This window comes from Python bivittatus, unplaced genomic scaffold, assembly GCF_059951505.1.
Source record: "Python bivittatus isolate LINGU-HERP-01145 unplaced genomic scaffold, Pbiv_v1 ctg000480_np1212, whole genome shotgun sequence".
Taxonomy (NCBI): Eukaryota; Metazoa; Chordata; class Lepidosauria; order Squamata; family Pythonidae; genus Python; species Python bivittatus.
In genome coordinates this window covers 106052437-106066908 of record NW_028277075.1, presented here as the reverse complement: position 1 = coordinate 106066908, position 14472 = coordinate 106052437, and the positions used below count along the sequence as shown (strand labels likewise).

Here is a 14472-nt window from a genome sequence, read left to right as displayed (position 1 = left end):
TCTCTTAAACAGATGAGTCAGTGAGAGTATACACAATGCTCAGATTTGTTTGTGTGCATGCACAAGAATTTCAACTACTGAGTTGCAGCCATTTCTGAGCATCTGGCATCTCCATCCAAGAAACTGAAAGCCCAGCCTACTCAGGAAGAGATGCATTTACAGTATCACCACACCTTCTTTAGCATCCGCACAAGGATACATGGCTGCTTTGTCATCTCCCTCTTCCCAGAATGCCAGTTTGTTCAGTCTGTTCCTAAAGTATGATTGATGTTAATTTTTTTGAAGACATTGCACGTATTCATAAAGCTGAAGAGCACAAAGCAGCAGAACCTGAACCAGTTTGCACCCACGTACAATGGATCCGGATCAAGTAGAGAAAGACAACAATTCTGCTAACTTTACCCCAAAATAGTGGTCCCTGTAGATTTTCTGTGAAATATTTGTGGCTTCCAAGGGGTCAAAATATACTTGATGCTGTGACATGTGGATGTTATCCTCAAGGATGTTAGTGTTTCTCGCTTGTTTTTGCAAAGCATCTACCCAAAATGAAATTTGAATCATGGCACAGGTTTCAGGCTGTATTTCTTTCAGGCTGTCTTTGAGTCAAAATCACCCAGTGATGAAACTCAGAGAGAGTTACATGATTTCACTCCCTGCCCTAATAGTTGGTTGGAATTAAGATTCAACCAAGGATCAGAACCTCTTATGGGGCAGCAGACAAACGAGATAAGTGACCCAACAAACAAGCATGTCTTCCCACTACTAGGAAGGACTCTGAATTTCATTCTCCTTTCTCTATAACCCTTTACACCCCAGATTTGTTTCAAAAAGTTGGAGGAAGTTTTGCCTTAACTCCACTGGTAATTTTTTGCAGCCTCACCCTCGACCTGCCATTTGAATGACAAGTGTAGTCTTTGGGCTGGAAAAAGTTAGGTGCTTCTGACACAGAACAAGGGTGGGCAAACTTTTACTGGCAGAAGAGTTATAGGGGACCTTTGGGTGGTACGCTGGGGCTGCAATTCAGAAATGGGACAAGGCCAGGGCACAAATTATATTTGGTTAAATTAAACTCCTGTTCACATTAGATTACTTAAACATTGCTAATAGGATTATTCCGATATACTGGATAATACCCCTACTTGCTGGTTATTTTGGTTGCAGCTTTTGGAGGAAGTCTGCCGGCTGCACCCACAGATTCCCCGCCTATGAGCTTCGGCAAAGAGAGGAAGAAAGGAGATGTTCTAGGAGAGAAGAGGCTGGCCTGGGAAAACAGTTTAAGTATGGGCAGAAGGAACAAAGGTGTGTTTTTTTGACTGGACACAATCATTGTGGAAGCTATTTTGGGACATGGGTCCATGTCATGCTTTCAAAGTCTCAAGAATGCCCCCCAGCCCCAAAAGTGAGCCTCAAGCAAACAAGCAAAACATTCAGGAGGGTCCCTTGCTGCTTGTGCTCTTCCCCATCGTGTTTCTTCTCCTTCGCTTTCGTTTGCCTTTCGTACCCAACATCTTCATTTTTCCAGGAGGCCTCAAGGTGGCCCCATTCTGAGAAAATCAAGATGCTGGAGGCGAGCAGTAGCAAGCCTCAACTTTTGGGAATGCGCAAAAGGAATGGAGATGCTTGCTGCCAGCTTAAGGAGGAGTGAGTGAGCTGGAGACAGAAAATCTGGAAGAGCGAAAGGAGAAAGGGGACTTAGAGCATCCAGGAATCTATGGTACGGCTCAACCCAGAGGCCAGCTTCCAGGAAAGAGCCCTCAACCTAGAAGTGCTGTAGGAACAATGAATTCCTTCTGCCTGCCTCCAAGCCCTTGTGAAATTGCAATCTGAAATCCCCTTTCCAAGCAGACACCCAGTCTCCTGGTCTAAGGAAGAGACAGAAGGAGAGAAGTTGCACAGAAAGGCCCGTGTTCCACTCACCATGCAGTCAGCGAGTGGGTTCTTCATTCTGGACTGCCTGCTATTGCTGTTGCATTTCCAGTTTGGTCTAGGTCTGAGGCTGGGAGTTTCTTGGCAAGCAATTAGGTCAGATGAGCAAAGCAAAACACAAGGTAATTAAGGGACTAGCCCAATGGCTGGTTGTTATCCAGTGCACTTCCTGGTAGTTAAACAAAAATCAGAAGGCTGGAAGCAGTTTGGAAAGTGTTTTCTGTGCACTTTTTATCAGCCTGCAAGCAGAGCACCACTGTAGAATTAAAAGGGATCCCAAGATGGTAGAGTGAGCAAAGAGCTGGGTTAGAATTGCAAGCCCTCCCTCATCATTCAGATCCTCAGCCATGAAATTCAGGAGGTGACCCTGGACCAGTTATGTGGCTGAAACCTTTACCACCGCACTGGGTTCCACACAAGAAGGCTGGAAAATCAATGTAGCAAACTCTTCTGTCCAAGTTTCCCAGAGAACCAGCAGCATAACAGAACTATGCCAAGTGGCCATCCCTGATAGGTGTTCGCTTACAACTTCCACAACCTCTCCTCCCAAAAGTACTGCAGCTCCTCCCTTGCAGCAATTCCCTAAGCAGGTTAAAGTTGTTTTAGTTCAGTGACTTTTTCTACTCTTGGTGGTAGAAAAACATAGGAAATAAATGCTAGGTGTTGGAGACACAAACAGGAAAGACCTCTCTTGCTGATGCCCTGCTTCTTAGCTTCTCCTTATTGAACTCCATTCCTAACTCTTGTGATGTTCAAATGCATATAAGGACATTATTCAGTCTGGACTCCTGAAAAGGGCCATGGAAAGCTTCCAAAGAAGGGAAAGGTCATAGGTTAATGCCAGTGAGAGAGGGAGATGGTAAAGAAGCTGCTGGTAAATGTTGGGTAGCTGTAGTGCCACATAGGCCATTCTTGTTGTCCACAAGCAAATGCATCTTATTTCTTTTGGGCAACAACTGCAGACAGGCATTTCTGCTATTCCCTTCCCTAACGTCCCTTGACGTACCTTGTAAAGATATTGAAGGAATTCAATGTGTGCCCATCTTTCTTTGCTCAAGACAAGAGCAAGCACGGGCAAGACACACCTAGGATTAATTTCATTCAAAGTGTAGTAAGATAGGATTGAAGAGATTGTAATAATAGCAAACCTGTTGTGTAACTAGCTAAAAAGGAAGACAAGGCTGGTTATCTTAAGGACCATCTATCTTTGATAATTTCTGCCCATCCTGTATGATAGACAGGTCAGGCATACTCCAAGTTCCATTGATCAAACAATATCACTTGTCAGGACCCAGGAAGCATACCTTCTCTTACACTGCACTAGCCCTCTGGAACAGCTTCCCCCCAAGATCCATATGGCCCTCACCCTGAGGGTGCTTAAAAGGTCTTGAAAACCTGGCTGTTTCCCCAGACCTTGAGTTAAGGTGTGTGGCAAGTCCATTATAGAATTGTGTATGTTACTTTGAATGTTTCTCTTCTGGACAGGTATCATTCTTTTCCTTGTTTTATTGTTCTTGCTGTTTTAAATGTTGTATACTGCCCAGAATCTGTATGGAGTTGGGTGGCCTTCTAAATTTGACAAACAAACAAACAAATAAATAAGACACATTGGCTCAAGAACAATAATTTAACATTGTATGAACCAGGACAATTTTGGTTTTTTCAACAACTGTGGTTAAAAATTACAACTTAGTGTGAGGTGCAAACCCAGTCAGTCATACATGCAGCATGAAATAAACTCATGTTATGCTGACTCATAGTCTTACTGAGAAACAAGAAGATGATTTGATGTTTGCAGAAGTATAACAGATGTCTGAATCCAGAGAGGCTAAACTATTATTCCCAGGCAGTCCAATTTACACTAAACATTCAGTAGCTGTGGAATATTAATTTTAAACCAACAAACAAAAATGGAGGAGGGGTGGGGAATATTGTTTGTATCCCTTGAGGGGAGCATGGCTCCCTAGTGCCCAGAGCAGCAGGTTGGCTCAGGATGTTGATACAATCTATTTTACTGCAGATCTCTCTTGTACATTCTAAGAGTTAGTCCTCTTTAGACATGTGGATTCAGGTGGGCAGAGAATGCCTTCCAGCCCCTGAACGTGAGGCATATCCCCATTGGCCTGAAGGCAAATACCTCTCTAAAGACCATGTAGGACACTAGAAACACAGAACTGTGATCTCAGGAAGATAAATGTGTTGGGAAATTGCATAAATCAAAGAACACCTGGGTCCTCTAGGTGCTCTGACCTACCTTACTCGTTTTTAAATTATGAAACAAGCAACACCAAAAAGAATTCATCCTCATCTTTATTTTCAGAAATGCCTCGTCTCTAGGCATCCTTAGAAGATGAAAAAGGGCGACAGTAATGCTTCATTTGGAAGGGTGTTAAGGGAAACCTATTTTTGAAGGACCTCCTGGGTGCTGGACACAGAGTATTGGATTTAAGTTATATGAAGGTAGTCTCCACCTGAATGTTAGCCAATACTTCTCAGTAGTAAGAATGGTTGGATAGTCCAACCAATTGCCATAGAAGATGGCAGAATTCCCTTTTCTAGATACTGTCAAGCTGAGCCCCAGCAAACATTTTTGGGGATGCTTTCAGTCAGATTCCTGCACTGAGCAGGAAATTCTATACAAAACAAAGGATGAAATTCAAGGAAATCCGCCCCAAAAGGCTACATTTCAAAGCCACTAGCCAGCACCAACTTACCTAAGCAGATTTTTCTATACAAAACGTTGGTTGAACTTTCACTAAGCATCCATCTAATATAAACAAGGATTTAAAAAATGTATTGGGAATGCAGCAACAGACTTCAGCACATTTATCTTTTGCCACCATGGAATCATTTTGTTATTTGCTGCATGTGATCCCGCACTATCCTAGCAGTCCTCCCTCTAGGAAAGCAGTATTTTGCAGGGAATGGTGTGACTAGGACATCCACTGATTTTGCAAAATTAGATTTGACTTTGGGTTAAAATACGCCCTTGGTATTGACATTGGTGCCTGTAGCATTTATGAATATCTATCTCATTGACAGGAGGATCTACCATTTGCGCAAGTAGAAATTTCCATTGATTCCTCCCTCCTCAGTCTGCTTCTGAAGCATAACTGCTAGAGGGGACAGCAGAAAATGGGGAGGCATCACTATTGGAAACCTGCACTGGATCAGACAGCCTTCTCTGTCAGGATACAGCTTGTATCCAGTATAAATAGGAACTAAGACCAGCATTATTATGGTAAGATACATTTCTATACTGCACTGATGTTCTACCATTTTTTGTATGAATTTTGCTTTCCCCAAAGGGTTATTCCATTTCTATTCTGACTTTCAGTCAGGGAACATCAAGGAGTGCCAATGTCCATGCAGCTCTCTTCCAGCGCTATCCAAATCTCCTCATTGTGAGCAGTGTTGTCCAGCTATGTGCTTGGTGCCTGAGATCAGAGTTTACTGAAGGCTGGGCAAATGTTTCCATTTACCAGTAGAAGTTAGTTGTGTCTTTGTGATGCTCAGCTATCATGTGCTTTGGGCTTACCATGTTTTATGGCTTGGCATGAAGTGGGAGTCCAGCTCTTGTGGCTTATAAAACAAATAATAGCTTAGCATGATTTGTGAATCCAACTTCTGGTTAAGCTGCTTAGAGGACTTCAGCCTAGGTTCAAGCCTTAGGTTTCCCTCTGCAATCATTTAATTAGAAAGAAGGCAAATTAAAAAAAGTCCTAATGCTTAGTGTTTATTATGAAAGTGTTTTCAGATCTAAATTCACAACATTGATTGATTCCAATTTCAGAAAAATGGTTATTTTTATATTTATGAAAAAAGGAAAAAGAAGCAAAATCCAAGGCTATACACGTAAGTTCTCATAGTTCCAGGAGTTGCTCAGACTGTTTTGAAATCTCAGGGGAAAAATTGCACCTTTTGCCCTGAGCTGATCTCCTGAATATGGCACAGGGCACAAAAAGGGTATTACTTTTGGGGGCATGTAGGACTTTCCATGCACACCTGTCGCAGCCCTCCACCATATTAGATTGGTATGTGTCATACTTCTTTTTGATCTGAGTGTCATTACCAATAATAGTGATAGTGATCTTATTGTAGCATTAATGCACAAGGCTAAAGCAAAGGTTGAAATAAATACTACCAGCATACACACATCCTTTCCCTCTACTGAAATAAAGGAAACCGATTTCCGAAGTATACAAAGCTGAGCCAGGCACTTAATTTTCATTTCATTCAAAACTTGCTGCAATGGAACCTGCAGAAGGAAATTTCATCCAAAAACTCAAGACAATTCTGAAAGAGAAACTAAAGTCGGGCAGTTTAGCAACATCCCATTTGCCCAAGGAGTACTCTTGTAGTAGAATAAGAGCTCTTTTGATAGTTTTTGATTTCCAGACAGGCTGGATTTGGAATAGTTTGGTCATTCCCACAGTACCATGTAGAACTTTTAATTTATTATTGGACATGAGAGTTCAGGAATACAACAGAAAATATAACATCAGACAATAATTAAATAGTAATTAAAATGTTAATAACAAGAGAGAATAAACTATCCCATCTTCTTCTTACAGAAAACCAAAGTTTATGTTGTGGTGTGTATATATGCATGTGTATGTACATATATGTGTGCTTGCACACACACACCTATTTATTTGTGGTGAGAAGAATGAACATTAATAGCCCTAAATGCCAAATGCTGGCATGTACTCTTAAAGTGATGACAGACTATATAACTGACCTGAACCTTCAGCATATTGTGTAACCCATATCTTTTTATATACAGTGCAAGGCATTCTAAAGAAACTGGCATTCAGTTACATAACAATTTGCCCATCGTTTATTGCAAAATATGATATTCATGCGAGTGCACAAACATGCTCAGCTCCAGTTGTAGAATATCTGGAACAAAAGGATGGTTTCACAGGCCATCAGTCTGAAGAAGGTCGTCCAGGATCACTCTGAGAAATGTAGAGTTATTTGATAATGTGTGAAAATGGATGATTAACTTCCTTCTCTAATAACCCCAACTCAAGCTTTTAGGTCTTATACAGGTAGTCCTCAGTTTAAGAACAAGTTCCGTTCCCAAGTTCTGTCCTTAAGTCAAATTTGTATGGAAGCAGGAACAGTATTACTGTATAATACTATATAAGTACTATTGTGCAATGAACTCAAAGCATTGTGTATTTAACTAAAATCATTGGGTATTTAACTCCAATTTTGCTACAATAGGCTCCATTCTTAACTATGGGTCGTCTGTAACCTAGGTGTTCTTAGCCCGGGGACTCCCTGTACATTTATTCTTCTAAAAGACAAAAAAGAGCTACCTCCATATATCAGATATAAGAAAGAAGCCCGCTTCAGCATATGACAGTAGGAGGGAGAAAAACACATGTGAATCCTTCTTAGGAGAATGGCATATGACTTGATCTCATTAGCAATCAATAATATTTTCTCCTTAAACAAAATCAGGATTATTTCACAGAAGGACACATATCCTTGTTTGCAGGATATGCAAGGAAGAGACAGAAAGTAAATTCTGGATGTATGCACTTTCCGCTCCACTGTATATAGATTTTCAGTATGAACCGATGTGTGTGATTAAGCTCCAATTAAGTGTACTATTAAAAAACAGGCAATAGAAATTGGGGGTGGGAGATGAAGGAAACAAACAGTATCTGTGTAAGGGCCTAATTGCAAGATGAGTGCAAGGCTAAAGTCACACTGAAGTTTCTGAACCGGCCCTCTGTACTGGGTCTTAGGTAAGCCAGTCCTCCGATAGAGGAAATGGCAATCTGCATAAAAGAGGCAACATATGAAGCAATCCACTGAATCAACTCAGAAATGACCACAGATACATGTATTATTTCTTTTTGGCATTTTTAATCTGGCACTCTACAGTTCGGATTGAAACTGCAGGTAAGGCGTCACACTTCCAACTTAACTGGAGGTACACTGAAGAGGCTTTCGTCTTCAGAGGTGTATCCAATCTTTTTCTTTTCTTTCTTTTTTAAAAACACACCACTACTTATGTTAGTGCGTTCCATGGCAATTGTTAACAGAATAAATGCACACAACTATAGCTCTTACTTTACTACTCCAGGGCTGGCTAATAAAACATTCAGTCAATCTAAAGGCTACTAACTCCCATGGAGTTTTTTTTTTTTCTTCATTTTTTTCCTATTCTACACATTCCAGCCACTGCATTTCTTATTCTAGGGCAAAAAGGGACCAAACAGCTTTTACGAATGAGAACTTTTAAACATGAAAAGAAAGAAGCTACATGAGAAAATACTGTTAGAGGCAAAGGAATGCCAGATGGATTCTAGGAGGTCTTCCTGTGACTAATTCCTTATTCTGACCTGGGCTCTTTGCATGCACAATCATGGGAGAACACTGAGCTTACGCATACGGCAATACCACCCCCATTTTCTTACAAGCCCTAGCGTGCAAGAAGGGGCATCTTCCCAGCATGGGAAGTCTTCATGGCATGAAGAGACCAAATCTGCTGTGACTTAACACTGTTTACTTGTAGCTACCATTTTACAGCTCTAACAGCATACTATCTAACACTCTCCTAGTCACCTGAGGCACCAACGAGTTGGTGTCCCCCTCTTTTATTTATGTAGTTGCCACAATCATATGGGGATTGGATTAAACAGGCCAACCTTTCAAATTAGTGCTTGCTTTCAACACAAACTGAATGTAAATCAAATGCATATCTGTTTTGACTATCTCACCTTATCACAACCCTGTTCTTCATGTGGCTCTTATAAACTTTCTGCATAAAGGACTTCAGCCTAGCTTCACCTGCCTAAAGGACTTCAGCTGCATTGGGCTTGAGTCAGATGGTGATGGCTTCAGAATGACAATACAGAAATAAAAATAGAAACTCTGGGGCCAATGACATTTTAACTAATATCCATGAGGGTACTAATACTGATTCTCAACTCCTGTTTATTTTCCCTTTCTTAAATTCTTGAGTACAAGGCTATTAATGGATTATGCAGAAAACACAAAGGAATGTTTCCATATTTGCATTTCAAGAGATTTTAAGTCACATAAGTAACTAATTTTTTTTTGCTTTGTTTTTTGGGCCAATGTATTTGCACACACGAGTCAAGTGACCAGAGTTCAGATCATGACTAAACATATCCTGCAAGAAATCAAAACATTCACAAGATTGGGACCAGCATGCCTGCAATGCATCCATTGGGAAGATAGAAAATACCAATTGGGTTGGCTTCAGAAACAGTTACATGAACTCCTCCTCAGCATAAATGACAAGTACGGCATCTAGTTATTTAGCCTTCTTCTTCCTTCAAAGCCTCTCCCCATATAATAAAGCCAAGTAAAATACTGTACAACTTTTCTCAAGATGCAGATGTGCAGCAACAGCAAAAACAAAACAAAACAGAACCAAACCACACCGCCCTCCCAAACTGGCTTAGAATTCATTTCCGGCTCATTTAAACTGAAAGCAAGTGCCTCTTAAGCAAGAGATTTTTGTGTAAATTTACATTGATTCGAATGAGCAGCCCATCCTGTCCCCACCAACAGTAAATTTAAAAACCGGGTATAGTCCAGACACAGGTTTACTGCGATCTATTAGAATTAGGCCTTCAGAGAGTTCAATCTCTCCTCTATACCATGCCTCTAGAGCCCATGTTATTTCTAGAAAAACATTCTTTCCAGCTGCTGCTCTTTCCTTTGTTCTAGATCTTTAAATACTAACGTTGGCACATGTGACTTTTGGGCCAAGCAAATATATATCTTCTGAAATAAGTAATTTAAAAAAGCATCTATGTGAAATTCATACAATTTGTTTCAGATGTGGCCTGTGCAACTAACTGGCAAAGTGGACTCCCTGTTCTTATTCGCAACAGCCCAGGAGGCCTCCAAAAATGCTACAAAGGTGGATGGAGCTATTCTTGCTGGATAGACTATGTCCTGGTGGAGCTGAAACTGGATATCCCCAAACACTGGGTGGAAGCACCTTTTGTGAGTGCAATTCTGCTTAGAAAAAAGTGTCTTATTCTGATTTTCAGGAGACCCCTCTCCCCCATGTCCCCAACACCAGACTATCTCATATGTCAAGGTCCTTAACCCTAAGATCTTTTTCCTATAATACAGCCACCAGGATAATGGGGGAACACTCTTCACTGCTCTGCCTTCTACAACACAGAAAGTCCTAGAAGTCCTCTCTAGGCTCTCTCTCTTGGTGGTGATTTAGATTTCACTGTCCTGTGAAAGTGAGTTTGTGTAAAAAAGGAACAGGAATGTTATGGGGTACAGTCCTCCTGACTTATCTATAGTGGTACTGATTCTACTTGCACCATGTGTGTATAGTTTCCACTTCAGCTAAATAAATAAAAGTGACAGCCTCCCAGCCAGCTTTGTGCTGACTGGAAGGACTAAAAACAAAAAACCCAGCAATACTCAACCAGTTGAAAGCTGATTGAGTTGTGCATCAGCTCAGATGCTGCTGATGCACAAGGTAGGTCGCTTGGACAATTTGATCAGACTCTAAACAGCATTTTTGAACAGCTGGAAGGGCTACTGAGGGAAAGAAGTAAAAGAAGTGTGCTTATACTAGCTCAACTGCACATGCTTGAAAAATTAACCCAAACAGAAAATTTGGGGTAACATCTGCAAGAGAAGACTTATGTTGAAGATGAGTTAGTTCATTATGCTTGAAGCCAAATCAAATTTGCCACTAATTTGGGAAGGGGGGGGGGGAGGTTAAATCAACGATAAAATTTGATCTTATAGCAAGTATGGGTTAAAGTGAATGTTCAAACTGACCTTGTTAGATAAAAATACTAATAAGCGTTTTAAAATGGGGGAAAGTGACTATTGTGATTGTACTGGCAAGTTCTAAAGTCAGCATCTTTCAGCAAAAAGACACCTCCCCACAAAAAAATCTAGAATGAGTCATGAGCCTTTGTGGTTTTGCAGTAAGAGAAATCTGAGCAGGCGGCTACAATATCACATATTGGCTAGAGAAACCAAGGACAAAAAAGACACATCTTTAACTTGGCAATCTCTAACCCTTATGAAGTCCAAAAGAGAATCTTGAGGAGGTGTTTTTTCCCCCCCCATCTGGAAGTCGGCTCAAAGTAAGATATAAAATAAATAATACTCAAAGACTACTGAAGAAAATACTGCTCCCATCTGGTCAGGTATATATAGATACAGCATGCCTACATACAGAAAATCATGTGGCGCTGTCATTTACAAACAGGAAATACAGCAGTGCGGTATTAGAAGCTTTAAATATTCCAGGTCTGTGTAAGTTTTTTTTCTGAGATTTAACCCCCCTGCCAAAAAAAAAAAAAGGAAAGAAGAATGGAAGGAACAAAAAGTCAAATCCTGCATTCACAAAGCATTCACAACTTATTTGTTGTCTGTAGCAAACAGTTCATGTGGCTGTGTATGTTCCGGGTATTAATATTCCTCTGCAGAGTTGCTACCCGTGAGATACCCGTTTGTTCCATTTGTCCCATTGGTGGTAGCTGAGCTGTGGGAGCTCCTTGATTGAAGAGCGGAGGACTCCTCATCTGAACTGGACTCAACATCACTTCGGTCATCTTTTGCCTGCAAAACATGCAAGGAAATGGGTGTGCGGGGAGGAGGACACCTATTGGAATCGGTTGCATAAGAGAAAGGAAATCAGCCCTCTGCTCAATTATTTACTTGTTTATTAAACTTGTTATACTGCCAACTATCAGAGTCTCTTGGCAGTTTACAATAAAACAATTAATCCTGTCCCCAGTTCAAAAGTTGGGGAACCATCCAGCTTCTAGCTGCATCTTGAAAGATTCTTTAACTACTTGCTTCAGAGTACTAAACCAGAAAAGTTGAGGGAAAGCTGCATCAGACCAGTGGGTGGTGGGTGAATGCCTGCTTCTGTGTTTTACACTAAAAGGGACACTTAGTTGAGAAGAGCTAAACGCTTCCCCCTTCTGCTACCTCACCTTCTGCATCTGATCAGTTCAGCCTTTTTCCCCTCCCAGCCCATCTTATCTCTGGTATTAGAGCTAGGTTGGGAGGAAAAAGAACTGGTTATAGAGTTCAAGGAGAGGTTAGAAAGAAGACTTAATGGTACTCATCCAGAAGTTAAATTTAGACCTCAGCCTCAGTACTACATCCAGTGGGACACACAAAAGAAACAGCAGTGGCTGGATAGCTCTGGTCACATCCTTTTTACTAGCTGCTGCCTCCTACCCTCACCTTTTAAATCTCTGTATTATGGTCCATCTGTCTGTCCACCCATCCACCCATCCATCCACCCACCCATCCTTTAAATTTCCTTTCTTTAGCAAAGTCTTCCAGAATCTCTTTAAGATGTACTTGCCTGTACTTCTTTGTCCCAACTGAGCTTTAGCATTGCTTTAATCCCTGCTATTGTCATGAGCCATGATTCAGAGTCAGAGTCAGACTCTGAATCGTGGCTCATGACAGCTATCACCCTGAATGCCCCTTGTCAATAAAGCTAATGTCTGAAACCCACTTTGAGGAAGGAATTACAGACAATCAGCAAATCTGATCCATGTACCTATAGCATAACCTTTCAATTTCTCTTCCTCTCCATATAAACAAGGAGGGGAACAGCAATATCTCTTCTTGCAAGCCTACACTAGTATATTGAAAGCCTACACCAGATATTCTTCTTGCACTTGTTATTGCTTATGCCACTAGATTTGCTAAAATAGCTGCATGAGATTCCAGCTGACAATTTCGATTATAAGTTTTTTGTTTAGAGTTCCCATAGCTAAATAAGTTTTGTGACAAACTTAGCACATGGTTGATAGTATCCTGTAGTAATGATATCAACAGTAAAGAAACAGTTTGAGAGTTGAAGAAATGTTGACATCAATGAACAATATACAATAGAGGAAGCTTCTGTGGGCATTACCAGTCATGGCTTCAAATTGGATTGTGCAAAAACCAAAACCCAAACCAACAAAACAACAACCCTTTGCCATCATAGTAAGAAAAAACTGAATTTGGTGTGATAGAAAGCACCCAATGAACTAGAAGCCATGTCTGCTATGGCAGTCAAGATGGGCAGGAGAAGGTGAGTGTCAAGAAGCAGCAGCAAAGAAATTATTGCAGTTGAGAAGGCCATGAACAAACCAAGAAGCCACTGATGGAGGGATGGGCAATTTGTAATCCAAGGACCATATGCAGCTCTCAAATTCTTATTTTTGGGGTAGTTCTCAGAGCTGCTTCTAACGTCAATTTTGAATGGTGCATGCCCCCAAATTAGCAGTTTCCTGCTAGTTTAAGACTGTACTTTAAGACATTGTATAATATTAACATGGCTAACTAGTAATACAAAATAAATTATACAAAAAAGGGGAGAATCCTGTAGAATTCCAGCCCCATCTGCATTCAATACTGTGCCATCTACTCTGGCTCTCAGCTCTCCCCCAAGCCCCACTACTAAAAGGCTGTCTACTCCTGCATCAGTGAGTGCTCAATATACTATGAAGTAATGTGCTATATAATAAAAATCCTGATCATGAACTGTATTTGGCACAACAGCAAGCAGTAAATTTGGAGCAGAAGAGAAAACTGCTAAACAGAAGAAGGAGCCTCAGACAAAGGCCAAGCAGTATCAAAAGTAATAAAGCAATGGAGGGTTGAGTGAACCTGCAACTGTGTGAACTAGACGCATGTAATGAATTTCAGCACTGCATAAGAAAGGAACTCTAGTATTTAAAGCCTCTGAAGTCTTACTGGATGTGCATAGGAGACCTATTATTTGATGGCCAAATAGTAGGTTATTTAAGTCATGTATATTGAATTCAAATGCAGGATATAAGCCACTGACAAAGCAGAAATAAAATTCCGTGCTAGTTATTCAAGTTGATGTTCTTGTGATCGCCTGACCAAAGGAAATAAATAACACTATATAGTAACATTCCATAAAATTTTCACATGGGCTTGTGGGCCACTGCAAATACTTTCAACCATCCATCCTGTAAGTTATTGGCATGAAAAGCTCAGCTGGGGGCAACTCTAGAAACACTTTTCCTTTTTTTCATATTTAAATGTTTCCATCTGGAAATGGCCATTAGAACAGGAGGTCAAGAGAACAAGGGTCAAATAGGTTTGTATCTTTCCTATCTAGGAATATGCTAAATAATTGTTGGCTCTAGCGCTGCAAAGAGCATGCAATCTTTAGCAAAGTGAACATTCAGCTGAACAATTAAAGGACACAGAAAGGAAGCGGGGAAGAGGCAAACCCAGAAAAAGAGATACGTGTACTGTGTTCTCCCTACCAGGGAAACTTACATGCAAAGGATTCCACTTCCCAGCCTTCAGAGGCAGCAGAAAGGAAATTATTAAGAAGGTTTAGAAAGAAGTCACATGCAGTTTTCCTGTGAAACAAGAGGCTGCCTACCAGAACACAAATTAAATACGTTCCAGTATGAGGCTCAGTATGGAAGACACAGAGACCCCACAGAAACCCCACCTACCAGCCTAGAACACGTCTCTGAATATGAGAAGTCTGGGCAGATCGTGGTTTCACATTCT

At 40.9% G+C, this 14472-nt stretch overlaps 2 protein-coding genes across 2 annotated transcripts in view; both read right to left on the bottom strand.

Moving 5' to 3' along the window:
* The window catches only part of NOSTRIN (nitric oxide synthase trafficking), a 30387-nt gene extending 28443 nt beyond the window's left edge, over window positions 1-1944 (bottom strand). The window contains exon 1 of the mRNA XM_007421843.3: window positions 1918-1944. Coding sequence (XP_007421905.2) covers window positions 1918-1944 — 27 coding nt within the window. The remainder of the gene's footprint in view (window positions 1-1917) is intronic.
* A 3697-nt stretch (window positions 1945-5641) lies between these two features.
* Window positions 5642-14472, bottom strand: part of CERS6 (ceramide synthase 6) — a 109699-nt gene continuing 100868 nt past the window's right edge. The window contains exon 10 of the mRNA XM_088146700.1: window positions 5642-11523. Coding sequence (XP_088002826.1) covers window positions 11374-11523 — 150 coding nt within the window. The 3' untranslated portion in view covers window positions 5642-11373. The remainder of the gene's footprint in view (window positions 11524-14472) is intronic.